The 21,458-nt window shown below is 30.7% G+C and overlaps 1 protein-coding gene and 1 long non-coding RNA gene across 3 annotated transcripts; one reads left to right on the top strand and one right to left on the bottom strand.

Annotated features, from left to right (window-relative positions):
- Nucleotides 1-5,103: 5,103 nt before the first annotated feature.
- LOC118054843 (F-box protein At5g46170) lies at nucleotides 5,104-7,613 on the bottom strand. The gene is made up of 2 exons (XM_035066614.2): nucleotides 6,179-7,613; nucleotides 5,104-5,614 (listed from the first exon to the last, which is right to left on the bottom strand). Exon 1 carries the CDS (start codon nucleotides 7,413-7,415, stop codon nucleotides 6,198-6,200), a length of 1,218 nt encoding a protein of 405 aa, XP_034922505.1. The 5' UTR covers nucleotides 7,416-7,613; the 3' UTR covers nucleotides 5,104-5,614; nucleotides 6,179-6,197.
- Nucleotides 7,614-18,610: 10,997 nt separating this feature from the next.
- LOC140956109 (uncharacterized) lies at nucleotides 18,611-19,211 on the top strand. Of its 2 annotated transcripts, none has more exons than XR_012171134.1 (2): nucleotides 18,611-18,743; nucleotides 18,876-19,211. It is a non-coding gene; the product is annotated as an uncharacterized lncRNA (long non-coding RNA). The 2 variants fall into 2 exon arrangements; XR_012171133.1 differs by having other exon boundaries at nucleotides 18,837-19,211.
- The last annotated feature ends 2,247 nt before the right edge of the window (nucleotides 19,212-21,458 follow it).

The following is a 21,458-nucleotide window of genomic DNA, read 5'->3' as shown; positions in this document are numbered from 1 at the left end:
AATGATCCCTGATGATAAAATAAAGGATGTCATTAGCACAATTTGGAATTTAAAAATAATAAAACAATATCAAAATACCAAAATATCTCTCATGACTATAGAAAATTACACTAAAAACAATGTGAAAGAACAAAAATACCCCCATATGCAAAGCTTTTTTTTTTTTCTTCTAATGCTAAAGATATATTTTAACTATTTAACAATTTGTGAAAGATCAGAAAACTTCTAAGCACCATGTCTTAATTTTGTTAACTTTGGAGTTAGAATAGTATTATTATTATTATGCAAATAATCATGAAAAGACTACCATACCCCCGTTGAAACATTTAATGATCAATGAGCCTATAAAAAATAATGAAATATTCCTACAACCAGGACTTCAATTTTTTCAACAAATAGGCAAAATTATAATTTAACTTTTTTTGTGAAAAGATAACATTAGCCTCATTCTAAGCCTTAAAAGCTTGGAAAATCCATTATACAAGTCTATAGTGGATTGTGTCTTGGTCCAAAGTCCACTTGGACAGGGTTGCCAGACCCAAACAACTTAGGTCTGGCAACCATACAAGATCCAAGCGCCTGAGTCTACAACCATAACAACTCGCGCTTAGGTCTGGCACCAAATATGGTTGCCAGATTGAAGGCTCTTAGGTCTGGAATGGTTGTCAAACTTAAGTAACATGGATCGAACATGGTTATCAAACCCTAGATGCTTGGACCTGACATGGTTTCCATGCCCAAGCACATGCCTGATATTTTTTTAGTCCTAGCATGGGTCACTTTAGGAAAACAAATTTTAAAAAATTGAGGTTTTAATATTTCATATGAAAAAATTAAGAAACAATTCATATGGTTATAAGCTAAAATGTTATTTCAAAAGGTTTTATATCCCATATAGAAAAGATATTATCTTATCCTATTAAGTTAAAATATTTAAACCAAAAAGGTTTTTTATTCCATATTGAGAACATATTTTTTTCCTGTGAACATAGAGTGTGTGTGTGTGTGTGTGTGTTAATAAGCTTCAAATCTCATATTGAAAAAAATAAAATATTTTTTTAGTATTTATATAGTAAACTTTGATATGAGTTAGTAATCAACAAAAAAGAATGAAAAAAGTGGATCTCTGGCTAGGAAAAATAACATATTTGTCAAAAAAAAAAAGGTCTCTATTGGGTTCTGCTAGGTCACCCGAGTCCCAAGTTGACCCGTCATGCGGACTAAGTCTGATAATTATGCTTAAACATTAAAAAGTGAGTTTGAGAGCATTAATTATAACTTATTTAATTATTCTCTAGTTCTATAAAACCAGTTAATTAATCCTTAAAATTTCAAAATGTAGATTTATGTTTGTTTTTACGCTGTTATCCTTTTATATTTTTTAATTTTTTTCCACCAAACATTTAGGCTTGACAACCATGTTAGATCCATGCGTTTTTTTTTTATGAATGTCAGATCCAAGTAGTGTGGGCTTGGTATGGTTGCTAAACATAAGGCATTTTTTTGTGGCATGGTTGCCAAACCCAAGATGCTTTAGCATGGCATGATTGCCAGACCCAAGGCGTTTGGATATGTCATGGTTTCCAAACCTATGTACATTGGGTCTGACATTGTTGTCATATGCATCCCTAAAATTCAATCAATTGTTTTTTTATTCATCTCTAATTTTAGTGAAGAAATCATCTACAAACTTGCACAAATTACAAAGTCAAAAGGACAATAAATCTTTTACATATACAATATTTTATTTTCCTACAACATAATATATCAATTCAAGAGTTCAAAAAAATTTGTATATACTAATAGTTATAATGTTGAATAAACTCTCCTTATAACAAACTTTGACAATTAAATCATTCAATAACATCTCAAATTTAAAAAGCTTGAATCATTTAAAAAACTATCCAACATTTGGATGAAAATATAAAATTAATATTTTCATTCACAATACATACAAAAAAAAAAAAAGAAGTTTATTTTTGAAGACTTGAAAGAAATCACTTAGAATTCAATATTTTTTTCCATTCTTTCCTCTTCGAATATAAATAAAAAAATCCTGCTTGAATAAGGTAGTATTTGTTCTTGCAGTCCAATCATGCTTTTGAAAAAAAAAATTTAAATTTTTTGATCATGACACTTCGTCTGATATGGTTAGCAAACTCAAGCCCGCGGGTCTGGCATGGTTATTAGCCCATATTTGGGTCTAGACCCAAGCACCTTCTGTTTGGCAAACCATGTGAAACGAGGTATGACCAGATTTGGCTATCAAGAAAGCGCGAGCACAACCCTTTCGATGGGGAAGAAAAAGAAAGCCAAGGATTTCACAAAAACATGAGGAATTGAAAATGAAACTACTATTACAATTCACTATAAAAAGTCTCTTGATCTATAGTGATTTCCCATACCATTTAGCTTTTGTTATAATACTACCACTAGTTTGATATATTTTCTTCCAAAAAAAATCCTTTCATTATTTTTTATTGTTAATAAAGATAATAGACACATATATTATGTTAATGACACCAAAGAAAAGGGATATTAAAATTAAACTTTATTGAAATAAATAACTTAAAAATATTATTTTATTAAATGTTGTTAAGTTTCTATTTAGTTTTTTTGTGACATCATAGTGTTTTTTATAAAATTATCAAATGCACATTATATAAATATCATGGAAATAAATAACTTAAATATATCTTAAAAATATTATTTTTAAGAATAAGATTATATTAAAAAAAAAAATCATTGAGCGCTTCTTTTACATTCCTTCATGATTTTTGTTTATTCTTTAATAACTTTTTATTTTCTTCTTTTCTAGATAAAAATATAAAAATATTTCTAGTGTATTATTCTTATATTTTTTAATACATCCACAATGTAATAGTAAAATCATTAATTTTTTTTTATTAAATTTTACTTTTATAATTCTCATAACTTTTTGCTTCAAAAAATAAACATTCTGATAAACAAATTACCAAGGAAAGAATCACAATTATTTTACTAACGAGGTTTTAATTAAAAATATGTCTTTCTTTCATTGATTTGGATCCTTTAGAATCTATTGGATATTTATTATAATCATCTTCATTTTTATTAAATGAAGTACATTACTAAAATAAAAAACTACATTTTTTCGGTAGAGAAAAATAGATTAATAAGAAAAGGAAGGATTATACTAGTAAATTATTTTATTTGGATAGAATCTAAACTATTAATTTCCTTATAAAAAAAAAAACATAAATAATTCTCTAAAATATAAAATCAAAATCAAGTATCTTAATCTATATTTATCTATAGCTGTTTAATTTAACCTTTTATTTATTTAAATATGTCATTCAATAAAAAAGAAATCAAATCAACACTCCACAATTGCAATTGTTTCCCATATATTGTTTCTCATATAATCCCCCTCCGATCAAAAATGGTTCGCATAACTTCGACATTATCATTAATAAAATTGTAGCATAGAAGTCAAAAGCTAAGTGAAGTCAAGGCTTCCTTCACGTGGATCAGATAATATCATGTGATAAACAGATAAAAGGCAGAGGCGGAACTCGCTAATCAATTCTTCCAAGGAAGATAAAAATAGTCTCAAAATTTTAAAAAGGTTTGTGCATGCATGAGGGCACCTGCTCTCAACGGTGGTGCCGCTGACACATAAACACACACACACACACATGATTGCTAAGATTAGAACTAAAAAAGAGACATCATCCATCTCTCATCTCGTGTGTGTAACAAAGCGCATGGAGATTCATTTACTACTGTTGTCAGGGCCACGAAATTTCTAGACTTTGTTCATCATCGGTACAAGTAGCCAAATCTGGCAGCTTCCTCTACAGTAGATTTCTATGCAAGCAATTCCTTCTTCCCTCACTATTCATTTACATGCGATTACGATGATAACCACTAAAATCCTGAGGTTCTTATGAGTAGCAGCATGGATTTGATACATTATTTTCATATATTTTCAAGCAAAAACTACTTTAAAAAACAAATACAACCACACTCCTAATTCAACGAGAAAAATGTGGCTGGCCTTTTGTTTTATTGTTATTATTATTAAAGCAACACCTATATATGTATATGCACGGGAAGAGCAGTAAATGCCTTGATTGTTTCTTTCTAATTGGCGTCCATTCTGCTGCCTGCCTGTCTAAACTCTACTATGCAGTCACTTCTCCATGTCGCATGCTAGCACACCGAATAATTTGGTAGCTTGCAAGGGAAAACTAACAAGAAAACACATGAACAAACTAGGTTTATATGACCTACTTGTAACATGTTTTATCTTAATCTAGTCACGATAGGGAAGTAAAGTAGTGTGCAAAATCATCCATACCGCCAAGTTTCCCTCAGGAATTTGGTCCCAACTTTTCCTGTCTGCTCACAAACAGCAACAGATTTCCATACTCACCAGATCAATATGTTCAATACAGTGCCAACTGTCATTTCCATCTGATTCTAAGGAAAAAGGAATTTAGGCATGAATAACAGCGATGGCAAACACATAACTAGACATGAAAAGATACAGAAAGTAGCCTAACTGAAACAGACTATGCTAATGCTTCCTCTTTTGGGCTAACAGACTGTTTGACACATCAACTAGAACCAACATTAACCTAAAAGCAACATTACCCACCTAGTTTATGATCCCACCAGCGTCAGCATGTAATTTGACCCAATGGTTATTGAGAAACAAACATGTTTTCTTATAACCTAGGGGGCTGCAAACAAGAGCTTGCCATAAACAAATTCAAAAGCAAGATAGTTGCATGTAGAAGGCCAAACCCAACAAATACAGAACATATTTCTTTTAGAAACCCAGAAAACAATTTAGCAAGCAGCAACAGGCATCCCTAAATCCAAGGAATTTGCTTGATGAAGCTTTTCACAAGGTCAACCATCAATGAATAACAAATCCAGAAACAAGAAACAAAGCTAATGGGAGCATTTTACACCATCATTGCCTAAACCAATGACATTATACAATAAATCCCTACTTTACTACCCTTCTCATGCAATATCTAGTTATTATCCTCATGTTCCGACCTTAGCAATCATCACAAAATTGGAAAACATGTTTGTCATAATACTCAAAGATGCAAGCAGCTAAACAGATTACTGCACAGGTTCAAGAAATAAGTTCAAGTCATTTACAAGCAAAACAACTGTATATGTTTGCTAACATTTAGTCAGCTGCAAAAGAGAACATTTTAAGGTTAACCAGGAGTACATTGCTTACTGTACGACAAAAGTGTAATATAGGTGCAACATACTCATGCCTACAATATTCACATGCATAATTCTAAATTAAAGTAAACACTACAAACTCAAAGCTCTAACTGCATTCATCTAGTTGCATGTGTGCACCTTACAAGCATACGCTTGAAATTAAAACAAGCTGCTGGTGGTTGTCAGTCATGCACAAAAGGCTGATAAGACTGCAAGGCATCATCAACTGAAGATGGAGATCCCAGTGGCAGTCCAAAGAAAGATTCAGTTTCATGAGACACTGCATCCAGTTATGCCAAAGCATAAAGAAAATTTGTTTTCTGATTCTTCACTCTGCAGAACACTCACATCCACTTTGCCTTAAACCATTGTGCTTTCCCTGAAAGCACATTACAAAATTTTTAGACCAAAAAGTAATCAAGTACTTTACTAATTTATAGAGTCAATTCTGAGTAATAAATGACACACCACAAACAAGATCAAATCATAACCGGCTGTTGAAAGTGAAATACATCTGCATTCCAATTTAAAAATAAATATACAAAGTCATTTGAAGCAAGCACATTATGATGTGCAGGTTTGCAATCAAGACACAATGAGATTCCTAAAATGGTATGGCACCACAATAATGGTCACAGCAGTGACACCAAGATCCCAATCTTGTATTCAAGGACAAGTCTCCCCCTTACAACTATTATGTTTTTCTGTCCAATACAAGTTAAGTAAACAAGGAGCAACTGGCATGCATCACAAAGAAAAGAGAAGAAGGCATTCGCATGGCTAAAAGTTATGCACGCAACAAAGACAAAATTAATCGACAACATAACAAGCAAATATTTGTACATAAAAAATAAAAACCAGCTGCATTGTGCAATTAGGCATTAAAATATTCGTGCAAAATAATACAGCAATACTACAAATGTGCAGAGATGCAAATATCCACCTCAATCCTATTACTGTAATCAGAATGAGTTCATCTCCAAGCAGTACGTCCTCCTCTTCACCAGCATCTTAGCTGCGGTACCATAAGGCTCCTCAAATGCAGTGGACAGCCATGAGATATCAGACACATCCTTTTTAGTAGCAGCCTGGTCACTAGGCCTAATGGCAACCAAAGTAGCCCCTTTTAGCACAACCCCATCAGGCAATTCCAAGTGAGGAGCATACCAAAGCCGCATATTCAATGCAGGCACAAGAGTCCTCTTCGAAGCAGAAGAAGCCGATAATGGCTTCACCCTCAACTCCTCCAGTTGCTCCCTGTTCATACACAAGACTCCCTGCCCGTCAGCATCAGTCAATACCAAACTATCAAGAGTCTTATGCTCAGCAATAATTGGTTGAAGCAAATAATGCCTAGCAGAAGCAGCAATTAAAGAGCTAATAGTCCACACCACTCTCAACTTCAATCCCCCATTGGTGTAAAACGACTCTGGTATGCTTCCATTATCATCAACACCATTATTATTATTAATAGTAGTAGTACTGTTGCATATAGCATCATTTTCTTGCATAACATAAGAATTCTTATTATTGGTAAAGACAGAAGCAGCACCAAGGATAACACAATTATCAAGTGTAGATCCGAAATCAGCCCTCCATTTTAAAAGAACCCCATCATCAATCCCCAATTCCCCACTGGGTAACTCGATTCGCAGAAACCGAATCTCATTAAAATTCTTAAGAACCTGAGTTGGAGAATGATGGGTGATACCACCTTGATCCGGTTCCGTATCATCGTCGGTGGTCGTGGTGGTGCCGACAGAGAACGAAGAATTGAAAAACCCATTTCGCGAATTAACCTTGGGCCCAAGCAGCTGACCCAGAGCTTGGAAGGGTTTGACAATGCCACCGAAGACTAATCGAAAGACGGAGGAGAATCCAGAAGAAGAGGAGGGAGAGTGTGACTTTGTGGAGGAGGAGGAAGAGGAGGTGTCATCATCGGAGATGACACAGTCGACACGGACAACAACGTTGTCGACTTGAGGGACAAGAGAGTGGAAACGGAGACAAACAACACAGCAGCGACCGAGAGCTTTGACATCGCCGATTTTGTTGAAAACGAGTAAGAGAAGAGAGTCAGGAAGGCGGTCGAAATGGTCGATTGAAGGAGAGGAAGTAGTAGTAGTTGGTTCAGGCTCAGGGTGAATTCTGGAGGTCGGATCTGGACGAAGGGAGCTCATCTTTCGATTTCTGAGGAATCAAGAGAAGAGAAAATAAAAATTTAAAGCAAATTAGAAAGAGAGACAAAGGGCTGGAGCTGCATGGATCTAAGTAAATGGGAGATAAAAAGAAGAAAAAGAAATGGAAGATGGATTGCTTGTTATTTTCTAAGAGAAAGAGGGATGATGATAGGCACAACAATATTATTGGTACAGGTACAGGTACAGATGCAGAATCAGTTTTTAAAATATTTTATTGTTATTTTCAATTCTATTTTTAATATTAACTTACCAAAATAATTAAAAACATTTTAAGTTAAAATAAAATTAAAATTAAAAATGACAAAATAATTATTTAACCGCATTAACACATATTCTGAAAAAAAAAAAAAAAAAAGTGTTGTAGGCTGTACTGTGAACAAAATATCCAGACGTATCTAGATATTGTTTTTTAAATTATTTTTTATTTAAAAATATATTATACTAATATTATTTTTATTTTTTATTTACTTTTAATATTAGTATAAAATAATTTAAAAGTAAAAACATTTAAAAAACATAATAAGATACAGGATTGCAATGTCAAGCTAGAAATGTACTGTGATGTTGTGTGAGGATGAAGGGCGTAGATTGATCCATGGTTTTTTGTCTTTACATAAAGAGAAGGCATAATATTTTTATTTATTTTATTTTTAATATTATTAAAGAGAGAAGATGAGGATGACATTTCATATAAAGCCACCTTGCGGAAAAGGAAATTCATTTTCTTTTTACTATTTAATATTTTTATCATGCTACCTTGCACCCATTAATAAAACTTACTTTTACTCTCTCTCTCTCTTTTTTTTTTTTTTTTTTTTTCCATTATCTTTTCTCATCTTCACTCTCTTAATTCTCCATTAAAAAAAAAAACTTTTTTTCATAAGCCATTGAAAAAGAATTGAAAGGGCAGTTTCATTATTCTCCTGCACATATTTTATTATGGATGAGAATAGTAAATTTACTTTCTTGCACTAAAACAAAACGCTTCAGGCCAATGGTTGGGGTTATGGTTATTTTTATAATAAGGATACTTTGACATTTTAAATTAATTGAGTGCGTGATGAATATTTATTTTTTAAATTGTACAGTAAATTATCATAAATATCCTTAAAATTAATAGATTGTTTGGTATTATTACCGTTAAATTTATATTTTTAATTATAAAATGTACAATAAAATAATCAATTTGCTCTTATATAAAAAATACTGTCACTAGCTAAGAGGGGTGTTTTGGTCTTATAGTTTTTATTTGCATGGTCAAAATACCCTCTTGCCCTTAAGGTTTAATTTTTTATGTACTAGATCTACTGGCATTTTTTTTATTACACTATTGGTTTTTTTTTTTTTTTTTTTGGTTAGTAGATAAAGTGATGGTTATTTTTGCCTTTTAATAAATTAAAGGAATTTAAAAAAAAAAATCATTGACGCTTGTTGAGCACGTGTCAACCGCCTTTGGATTACACATGCGAATAATTTTAGCAACCAAAAATATCATTATGAGACATCTTTAGATTCGTCTCAGTATCTTTTTCATATAACAATGGCGCAAGTAGAAAACAAAGCTTTGGTTTAACTCATGCGACCATTTCTTTTTGTTTTCTTCATTCTATCATCTCTCTCTCTCTCTCTCTCTCTCTCTCTATTTTTGAACCCTTCTCTCCAATTTTTCAAATCAACCTCTTAGCTTCTCTTTATTTTTTATTTAGTCCTTGATTTTTTTGTTGATATTTGTTTTATTTTAAATAACTCTTATGAATAAAAAATTTGTTCCAATTTCATCCTCATTTTTTTTTAATTCTCTCTATTTTTTATTTAGTTCTTGATCTTTTAGTTGATATTTGTTTTATTTGAAATAACTTATAAAAATAAAATTTTGTTTCAATTTCATCCTCATTTGATTTTCTAAATTTGTCTAATTTGGTCTTTATTTTTTAAATTGTTATTTATGCCATCTGAGATTATTTTTATAATGTAATTTTTTAGAAATTTCACCCTCAATCATTTTTTTTCCTATCGGATTTTATCATCATTCTTTTGATTGTGTTTTTTTTGCTTTGCCAAAAAATTTTAGTTTAATTTCTTTTTTTACATTGTATTTTATCATTCAACATTAAATTAATTTGAATTTGATTGATGTGGATTTGAACTTATTGGTTAAACTCATTTTGAAATTTCACCTGCTGTTGTTTAAAAAATTAACCTAACTTATGGACGTTCACTAAGGGTTGTTTTGGTTTTTTCTTTACCATTCTTTTAAACCAATATTTTTTCAATCTTATCCTTTGATATTTATTTTATTAGAGATTGACCTTTGTGTTTTTCTTATGTATATGCTTTCTACATCCTTTATTTATTTATTTGGTTGAGTTATTTGAGGTCTTTATTTTTTGTTCTTTGTTAAATATATTTTCTTGAAATAACTTTTTTTTCTTGCATTAAATAGAATTAATATATACTCACTTTATTGTGTTTTATTCAATTTGCTTTTTTAAAGTATTACTCTAGCAAACCATGTGGCTTATTTTGATGTCATCTTGCATCCTTTTGCAATGGAGTTTGAACCATCTCAACAAACTTTTTTTGTTGTTGTGGGTGATGTCCAAGATGGAGTGGCGATGGTTCTTCAACGATCTTTCATTTCTTCTCCTTATAGGTATGATATCGATGATTCAATTTTTTAATTGTCCCGACATAACCTAGTTGACTTGACGGGTCTTAAAACAACCTAGATGAGTTGTAAAAACATGATTTGGCTTTTAAAAAATAATCAATATAACATATTTTTTAAAACACTAATACTACAATATACTGGATTTACCCGAGTTTACTTGCCAAACAATGACCAAGTCACGAACTCTACTAGGTTTAATAATTTTTTTTGTGAAAGTAGTTTTTATTTATTTATATGATAAAAAAAATAGACACTCAAAAAATCAAACATCAATCCAATATCATAATATTTATTTGAGGCATCAATAATTCTATAAAAAATAAATTAAAATAAATTATGAAATATAGAGGGAAAAAATCAAGAGAAATCAAATTATTCTCTTCAAAATATTATGCAACTAATATATTTTTATTATCTATTTATATTGTTTTACAGAAACGGGATGTATGTTCTTTTTTGTTACATTTATAACAGGTAATGTTTTTTGGATCAAATTTTGTTTTGGGTTTTGACTGTAAAGGTCTTTGAGGCTTGGTAAATTTGTAGGGCTTTTTGTAATAAGGTTGATCTAGTTTGGAATAAAACTATTGTCGGTTTTTATGGGTTGATTGTCTATAAGGAGGTTTGTGGATTTGCCAAAATCTAGATTTCATATCGAACATAGAAAATATGAATGCAGAGTGCAATTTTTGTAACAAATCTTTTTTTGTTGGGGATTGGATATATGATTCATTTGTGAGCAGAATTTAGAGGTTTGTAATTGATCACAAGTCTTAGTGTGCCTCTTTCAATTTCAGAGTTTTTATTCACATAAAAGGCTGCACACGATGAGGGTGATCGAGACTTTTGGATAAGACCTTTAGACTCAAGATCGTGGATTTCAAGTTTGTAATGTTGTTCTAAATCATCATTTATTTGTATAGGTCTTGCTTTTATAGGTGTTAGTTTTTCATTTGTAGTAAGGTTGATTCGGTTTGGAATAAAACTATTGTCGGTTTTTATGGGCTGATCGTCTATAAGGAGGTTTGTGGATTTTCCAAAATCTGGATTTCATATCGAATCTAGAAAATATGAATGCAGAGTGTAATTTTTGTAACAAATCTTTTTTGTTAATGATTGGATACATGATCCATTTGAGAGCAGAATTTAGAGGTTTGTAATTGATCACAAGTCTTAGCGTGCCTCTTTTGATTTCAGAGCTTTTATTCACATAAAAAGCTGCACACGACCAGGGTGATTGAGACTTTTGGATAAGACCTTTAGACTCGAGATCATGGATTTCAAGTCTATAATGTTGTTCAAAATCAGCATTCATTTGTGTAAGTCTTGCTTTTGTAGGTATTAGTTTTTTCTGAAAAAATATATTCATAGATAAGATCAACAATGTGTTGTTTTCTTTTCTAGAAAGCATTAGGTAAGTCTGAATAGATCTGTTGTTCAATCTTATTTTGTAAATCAATGATTTTCTTTTGTAAATCGGGGTTTTGTAGTTGTTTGGATATACGACAAAAAGAAACATGGTTTTGTAAATCATGTAAATGGAATTATTTTTCATGAATTAGTGCATTGATATGATAGGTATGTATAGAGCATGCTTTAATTAAATTCAAATTTCTAGTCTTAGACTTCTCTAAGAATGGGAAAACAAGTTTGATGCTATTGATTTTGAAAGTAATACAATTATGATGTGCTTGGTATGGATTGATCATGTCAATGAATGGAGTACCAAGAATGATGGTATGATTAATATCTTTTGTAACAACAAAAAATGTTTTAAGAGAAACGTTTTTGTTGAAAACAGAGGCTTGAGTTTTTCCTGCAATATGTAATTTTAAATTATTAGCAGCAGAGAGTTTTTTATAGGTATTTTGTAAAAATCATTTTGGAACCACTCCTTCATTGATTCAATTTAAATCTGCACCTGTGTCAAATAAGGCAATGGGGTCAAGTTTGAAATCTTCTGAGAAAAAAAAAGTAATTCTAATTAATATTTTTTGAAAGATATTTGTGTTAATACGTTTAGGAAATCATCTGGAATATGCTCAATATTTGTATATGTATGTGGTAATGCATAAGATTCAATGGTTTGATCTTCTATATCAAACTCAGTATCAGATTGGCTTTCAATTTTGGAAAAAAGATGTTGTAGTATGGCGGAGTCTTTTTGTTGGGCTTTTTGAGGGATTGTAATTCGGATTTGAGGGTTTTTATCTCAGAATGTAATTCTGGAATGGTAACTATGGTTTTGGATTTCTTTTTATTAAGGATCTTTGTAAGATCATAGGTATTGGTACTGGTAGAGGGTAATATAGAGCAGTTTGGAAGGTTAATGGAGGGTGCTCTGGTTGGTTGAAGTCTTTCAACAATTTGTCCAGGTAGGTTTTTTGAAGGTGAGGATCATCAAGTTTTTTGATAGCCTCAAAAATGAATTCCTGGTCTTGGGTCAAGACATTGATTTGTTTGGAATCTGTAGAGGTATCTAAAGTGGCACTAGTAGTTGTTATTTCATCGATTTGAAATTCTTTTTCAGAAGTATCTAAAGGAGAGTGGTCAGTGTCTGTAGCTTCAATGTAGAGATTTTGTATTTGGTTTATGGTATCTTCATATATTTGGAGTTTATGAAGTTTGGTATTGACTTTGCAGAAACGAGATGTATGTCATTTCTGGTTACATTTGTAACAGGTAATGTGGAGCTAATGAGTTAGTTAGATGGAGAAGGGGAATGGTTTGGACCTGCTTCTTAATTTGTTTGACTAGGTTGGTATGGAGGTCGGACCAAGAAAGAAATAGGGTTTGTTTTTAAAACAGTATTATAAAAATTAGGCATTGATATATATATCACTATTAAAAAAAATCTATCTCAATAGAAACTATTAATGAAAAGAGTTAGGCATTGATGGGCTAAACCCACGCGCCAAGCCTTAATCAAAATGCCCAATCCCGTATCTGTTTTTTCCTTTAAAAGTGAACAATGCGTCATCCACTACTATTTTTTAAAAGAGGGTGACAAGTTGCCTACTGTTTTGTTTTTCAATGACTGGAAAATCTAGGTCTAAATATTTGAACAAAAAAAAACAATTTTTAAGTTGTTTTTACATGAAAACACCTCTACAAATGCCATAAAACCTCCATACACTACTTACCAATACCAAAACACCAAAAAATCACTAGAAAAAATAAAATCAATCAAATAAAAAAAAAACTAAATGGAATTGGATCTATTTTTCCAAGCATATTTATAGGAGAAAACCACCACCATCAAACTTTTATGGTCTAATGAAACTCATTGACACTAAGATCAACAATTTTTATTGTCAAATTGGGGTGGAATGATGACTTTCTCTCGCCTTTGCCTTTTTCAAATGAGCAGGTGCATTTTGAACAAGAGCCGCATTATCCCTTTTCTCTCATCTCTCAAACTCAAGGACTAAAATGCTAAGAAAATGAACTTTTGAACCAAAATAAAAATAATAAAAACTAAAGGATCATAGAGGAAGAAAAGGAAAATTAAGTGAACTAAATAGAGTTTTTTTCTAGTGAATTTAAGATTGTTCATGGGATTTCTCATTATTTTACACTGTCTTTTTTTTTTTTTTTTTTTTGCTTCCTTAAAATTTTTAGAAATTGGTCATTAATTTGGAAATAGAAAGCTTCAATAAAAAAAAGATTTAAGGATAAAATTGAAAAAATTATGATACTATGAATTGTTACGGTGATTTATTTAATTGTTTTAGTATTTTTTTTAATTTATATCAATTAAGCAAATAAATGTTTTAAAAAAAGTGAATTAGGGGAATAACCCAGAAATGGGTTGACATTCTTCATCAAATTTAAACAAAAACTTGTTTAACCTGCTGTGTTTCTTATTTTGTTTTTGAACCTTGTTTGTGGGCTTGGAAATTTTGTTTAGGAAGGCTGGTCTATGAGGATGGGTTGAGCTCGTCCTTTAAATAAAGTGGTGTCTGGCATATTCGGTTTCTACCAAAGAAAAAGTATATTTTTTTTATCCTTAAAACGTGTTTGCCAAATACGACTTTAAGGAATATTCTAAATCTCTCATTTTTTTTAAAGGCATGTTTGACAAACACACTTAACTGATTTTCCAGTAGTGTTTTTTTTTTTATATGTTTTTACCACACGAACCCTAAATAATTTCCAAAAGATTCTAAAAATTTAAAGGACATTTTAAAATTATTTTTGGGTCTCTCAAGTTTTTTTCCAACCATGTTATTTAACATTTGTTGGAGACCTATATTATAAGATGCTGAATCAATATCAAATATATCCTCTATTCTTAAAAAAAAATTCAGAAAATTACACAAAAATCAAAATTCTATTTGATTAGTACTTAAAAGTGCATTTTTATTAAGGATTTATATTATCATTTTGCACTTGAAGTATTAATAACTCCTTAACTAGAATATGTTTTATAATAACAAGTCTGATAATATAAGATAACTTTAATTTATGGTAAATACTCATTTTAAATGCAGGCATATCTCACAATTCAAAGGATTGATTATTGCGATTAACAATTGAAAGTGAAAGGACAAGAAAAGGCTAAGCTTAGAAAGGAGATGTTGATTCAATTCAAATTAGAACATTGTTCAATCATCAAGTCATATCTAGTGTTGTAGATCTTGGATTTCAGTTTGGTTTATATGGATAGAAAGTTAAGAAATAGGCCTACAACATTCATGAAGAATGGAAGACCTAAATCTATCGTTTTCAAATTCAAAGTTTTGCCATAAAAGAGAAGTCAGAATCTGTCCTACAATCCAGCCAAAACATTACTTAGAATTTTACCCATAGCTAGAGTTCAAGAAGGAAAAGGGACGTCAAATTTGGTGGGTGGAAAGATAAGATAATTTCCAACAACTTTCACGAAGATCACCCTTAAATTTTGATGTTAGCAATGACATTTCATCCAGACAAGAGTTTGAGGGATATCCACCATGTCCACCAGAAGCACTACTCAGTATTTTAGACATGTCTCGAGCTCTAGTGATCCAAATGCTCTAAAATGTTATGGGTGGAAAGAGAAGACAATTTCCAACAACTTTTATGAAGAACACTTTGTCAAATTCTAATTGCATCAATGTCATTTCATCCAGCTAAAATACTTGAGTGTTGCTGTCCACCAAGTCCATTAAATCAATAGTTGGCCACTACATCAATAATCAATTACCAAATGAATAGTTCTGAATTTTAGCCTATAAAAGGAGGCATTTGTCATTCATTTAGGCATCTTGGTTTTCAGATCAAGATCATGGTTCTTGTTCTTTTTCTTTATATTTTTATAATGCTTAAGTTTTGTTTTCATTAATCTCTTGTTTATGCTTTTCATTTTACTATACTTAGTTAACTTATATCGTGTTTATGTTCTTATATTGTTTATTTATGTTTTTCTTCTTCATAATGTTTAGCTAAGTTTATCATGTCAAGATGAAAAGGTTTCACTAATGGTGTTAGGATAAGTATAATATAAACTCAATATGGATTTAAATGCTTATATCCAAGAAAACTTGTTATTAACATGTCTTATCATTTTTATCTTATTAATTCTTAATACCTTACTTGTTAAATGGTTAATCTAGATTAGTGTTGTATAATACTTGGTACATCAAATACTTGATCTTTCATAGTCTTCATTCAATATTGTTATTATGAGAGGAACTTGATTTGTTGTCAACATAAGTTAGCATCATAAATACCTGATAAAATTTATAAATATGGTATTACATAAATAAGATGATTAATATGATCATGTTAATAATTTATAAAGAGTTTATACTTTACTTATCTCTAATACTATTAGTGGATCCTTTAACCTGACACTTGTTTTTATCATTGTTTAAACCTCATATTAATCTTACAATCTCAAAGTTTTCTTTAACTTCTTTTTCTTGTTCTTGTTGTTGTTAATTTATATAGTTAACCTCCATGTGGTTTGACACCGATCTTGCCAGGTTATTTATTACTTTGGCACTCCTGCACTTGGGATAAGACATCAATCTTTTGACCGTGTCACTATTATTCAAAGAAAAATACAAAAATATGTTTTTATTTGTGTGCAAATGGTCAAATATCTCAAAAATAAATTATATTTGCATATTATATAGCATATTAAAAAATCATAAAAAATAGTCTTTTTATTTTACATGCGCATTGAATTTAATAACTGGTTTATTAAAGTCTTGAGAACTTGGTCTATATTTTAAAAATACCTAAAAAAATTATTTTGTTTCTTTTAATAAATGAGGCTGTGAACTTAAACATAAGATGCATTCATGATATTGAATAAAAAGACACTTTCTTTTATTTTTACATTTTGACTTTAGAATTACTAGGATTTAATCTAATAAGATAAGGACCTCCTTATCAAGAAGAACTTTTCTTAAACCTTAGACAAATTAACAATTAAAAAACACAACAATATCGCAGTTTATATCAGACAAATAAACAATACAGTTTACTTTAAGTAAGGTGTACTAGGAGTGATACGTCATCTCTATACACAACTAGTTCTCTTATCTAAACTCTAAGACTAGTTAGAGTCCCTAGTGATCAAAATATTAGGTGACGACTTAATCTGTTTTTTTACTAATAAAAAACAAGAATTCCTTATTCTCTCTCCCATCACTAGAGATTTCCTGACCTAAGAGGATGATTGTCGCGACGTTGTACATGTTCGACATATAATATTAATAACACCTTAACATATTCATTCTCGTGTTTAAATAATGAGCTATCCACATAACTCTAGGAATCAAAATAAAACACATTGTCCCCAATCTTTTAGCCGACTCTTTAAATAAGACATATGCCCATAAGAATGTTTCTTACGGAAACATCAATGAGTAGTCTTGAGCATAAATAACTCCACTCCAAGACCCTTTTTAATCATCCTTTAGAAATCAGATAACATAATACTCATCAGGTAGTCCTAGTCTAATCACATCTATATAAAAAATGTTTATCTAATATTTAATATCTAATATCTCTACTAATGCTACTCATGCGTGTAACTATCATTCAATAACTATCCAAGTTCAGAATTGTTCATCACTTCTCCTTCGCACTTCACCAGCTAGCTAGTAAAAACTCATCAGAGCTGTGGGAATACACACGATAAGCAGATTTGATTAATTTATCTTGTCAATATCAGAGTCCACGAGGACCTACACCCTTGGAGCCACGAACAAATGTATTTTGAAAATATATGATATGGAGCCCCGGCCCGATGAATGAAACAACCAACCAAAAGAGACAATTGGCTGGCTAGCATGCATGCATGAAATCAGGCCAAGGGAAAAGCAGTTAATTGAGGAGAGCAGTTGTTTACCAATAAAAGCTAGATGAGAGGCAAGACATGAAAATTCAAGGGGAATAAACTTTGCTATATCATGGGAAAATAGCAATGACAAGATATGCCCCCTTTGTCATTTTTTTTTAAATTAATGTAAATATTCGGATCAGCTTGCATGCTCTTTAATTAATTATACGGACCTTGAAATTAATAATCATATAAATTTTAATAACCTTAAAATTTTTTAGACTCAAACTAATAATTTTTAAAACATAAATTTAAAATATGACCAATTAAACTATACTTTCCAGAATTTTTTATTACGATACTGATTAGTGACAAAGCACTTCGATTCTTATTTTAGATATCTAGTTATAGTCATTTCGGAATGTATAGTGTGATCTTGGCCTCAAAAAAGGACCTTTAATTCACTAAGGGCAGCCATACATACCTTGTTTTATGATGATTGTCTTAAATTTGATTAAATATATTCACTAAGGGCAGCCATATTGTACCTTTAATTTACCATTGGCAACCAAGTATATTTACATTGCATAAATATATAATACACTTTTTATTGTGTATTATAATAGTTAACCTCTCATTTAAATAACAAGAGATATGTTTTTAGTTTGAGGGTATTATCAGTTTTTTATATTTTAAGTCATGGTTAGATTACTAAAATGTTTTTTAATTAAGTTAACAAAATCAATGCTTTCGATCAAGGGATATTTAAGTCTTTTCAAGTTGGTTATTTTTTATTTTTTATTTTATCAAGTACATTATTATATTTTACAATACTAAAATAATATTGAATTTTTAAAAGCTACTAGAATTTATGTTGCATGTGCCTGCGTGTAGAAAACGCCCACACATTTTAAGCGGCACATGTATCAAGAATTTACATTTGTATTTATTTTTTGCTTTTATTACAAGATTAACTTTTTATTTTGTTATTTAATTAGTATTAATATTTCTTATTTATTTATTTATTTTATTAAACATAAATAATTCCTAATAAATGCATCCATCGTTTTGTGCTCTTGCGTTAAAAATTAACATGAAACTTCACCCACAGCATAGCTTGGGAATAAGGCTTGTCAATCGCTCCATTCGCCATTGGCCCACTTGTAAGTAATAAAAGAATTACAATAAAAGGAAAGCGTTTTTCTTTATAGGATGGCTAATAAACTCGCAGGTTATGGAAATATTCAGAAAAAAGATGTGGAGGTAGTAGGGCAAGAAATAATGCGCTGTTTTTAGGTGAAATTGTTGACGCTGTCCCAAGTTGGAACACTGAAGACAAATATTTCATGGGGTTCCAAAGGTATACTTACTTGAATACTCGTCCCTTTTTATTTATCAACTTGGATTTTAATAGTGTGATTATTTTTTTACCCTTATGGTTTTTGGATGAAAGGCTATTTTTGGTATTTTCTTTCCTTGCTTTGATGCTCAGATGCGTGACTTCTCCTCCACCATGTTTGCTGGGATAAGGAGAGGGAGGATTGTAAGAAGGAGGGATTTTCTTAGGAAGGAGTAGAGAGGGTGATTCAAATTTTCCGATGTTGGGTTTCTAAGGTTCTGCCTTTCAAAACCACTGGTCGGGATTGTGTGGCCGGTGATGTTCACCGGTGAATGGAGCACAACCAACCCGGCGAGATCTTTCCTGTTAGTGTTGTTCTGCAACTTTTTTTTTCCTATCTATTTATTTTCTCTTCAGTCTCTCCAGCTCATGAATTTGTATGTCCCAAACCTTAATTAGACTCATAAATCCATGTTTTTTCAATTAGCATCTCGGTTTGTTTGGTGACTAGGTGGATTGGATTGCTTAAACTGGAACCTAAATTTGATGTCAAGCGTACACTGCAACCTCGATTTCTAGAATGAAATTTCTTTAGTAGAGGTAAATATAAACACCACGTAAATATAGAATTGAAGCGATGAGATCTCGACAAGTAATAAACATTATAAATAAGTTTTAAGGTATTCTTAACTCAAAATGAGAATTATAAATTTTAAATTTAAATTCATGATATTTATAAAATTAATGATGAATTACAATGGATAAAATAATAAGAAAAACAAGAAGATATGTAAACCCTTATCAAAAAACTTGTTTTGACAAATCAATAATAAGTGGGGTAATATTGAATTTAATAAGTATATATTAAGGGAAAATTTCATGATGATCTAAGTAAATAAATTAATGCATGAAATTCAAATCTTAGCGTAAAAGACACCAAATGTCTAGTTTTACGATATCGGTTATATCTCTCAATCTGATTATTGAATCATGATGAAATTTTTTAAGGAATCTCCATACTTATTGTTTTATCCTATGTTAAATTTTCATGTCAATCGGCTTTGCGAGAGTACTTACATTCGGGTAAATTAAAGATGACACACAAGTCATTAGCAAGGGCATCTTGGTAATTTTATCAAAATAATAGGGCTAGTGCCCAGTAACAGGTAATGAAACTAGTTACCTGTAAATGATGCTAGCGACTGGTAATATGTAGAGGAACTAGTTATCCCGTTATGGAGCTAGTACATGGTAATAGCAGTGGAACTAGTTACCTGGTAATGGGTGATGTAACTAGTGTCTGGTATTGGGCAGTGGAACTAGTTACACAGTAATGAGGTTAATGCTCGATAATAGACGAGAGAAATAATTAGCTGATAATGGAGCTAGTACCCGGTAACGGTCCAGTGACATCAATTTTTTCTAACATTGAGATATGTAATTTGAATTAAATTGACTTGTGTGGAGTTAATATTATCGAGATGATCAACTTGTCAGACTATAAATAGAATGTTGAATGAAACCTAATTGTTAAATAAAAATAGTATGTTTATGTTATGAATTATTGAATAAATAAAAAATTAAATTGATAAAAATGTAATCCTATGGAGATGAAGATTGTATTGCCTAAGAAGTAAGAATAAAAGTTCATTGACCATAATGATTGTTGTACAATCAAGGAATTCAATGGTATACATGTGTTGTATTTTAAATTATTTAATGAATTGTAATTGGTAAAATTTAAGAATTATGTACTATGCACATGGAGGATGTCAAAGAAATTATTATTAATAATATAAATATGTTGTATTAAGGTTATGTTGTTGCTAACATGATAAGAATTTGGTCTCAATTATAACAATATAATGAGATTCTAATGGCAATGACAAGATGATATAACAATATAATGAGATTCTAATGGCAATGACAAGATGACGTACAACAATGACTACCAATTGTTATGCCTATATATAAGATCATGAAGGGCTTGGTTCAAACATTGAAGACACATGAAAACGTTGTGTTATAATATTTTAAATACAAAGAAAATGAATTACCAAGGTTAAGATTTTGTATACATTAAATACGTGGTTTTCAGCAACAAGTAAGTCAGTTACTATTTAGAGTAATGTGAAAAAGTAAATGGAGAATTTTATAATTAGTCAGCCATATGAGTGATGAATAATGAGATTTTGCCTTAATGATGGTGGCTAGATAACAATAGGTTTTTGAATTAAACAGATTAATTAATTGATATATGTATAGTATTTATACTATTTGAGATGGAACTTATATGAATATTAGGAAAGTGATGGTAAATTATGTGGAAAATGAAGTAGTCGTGTGGCTACTCACATGATCGAGTTGGAATATGAGTTCGGATTATAGGATCGAGTGTATGTGTGTGTGTGTATTGAGTTGCATGTTGTGAAAACTTAGGTAGGTTCCATGTTAAGGGGAGATTTTACTAAAAATCTAAAAGAAATATTGGAATGTGCCATAAATGGGCACAAGAAATATTTAAGTTGAATATATTTATAAGCCAAAATTGGGTCGGAAATATAATGAGTTTGACAATTTATATGGATGAGCCATAATGGGTATAATAGATGTTAGGATTATAATTGATATTGAATCAAAAATAGAGAGAAAGATGATATAACAGATATTATAACAAATTAAATACGTTTGTGAAGTGAAACGAAATGCATAATGAATATGAGGTTTAAAGGAACA

This window comes from Populus alba, chromosome 11, assembly GCF_005239225.2.
Source record: "Populus alba chromosome 11, ASM523922v2, whole genome shotgun sequence".
NCBI classification, from domain to species: Eukaryota; Viridiplantae; Streptophyta; class Magnoliopsida; order Malpighiales; family Salicaceae; genus Populus; species Populus alba.
The sequence above is the reverse complement of the archived record's forward strand: the minus strand, read 5'-3'. Positions and strand labels throughout refer to the sequence as shown.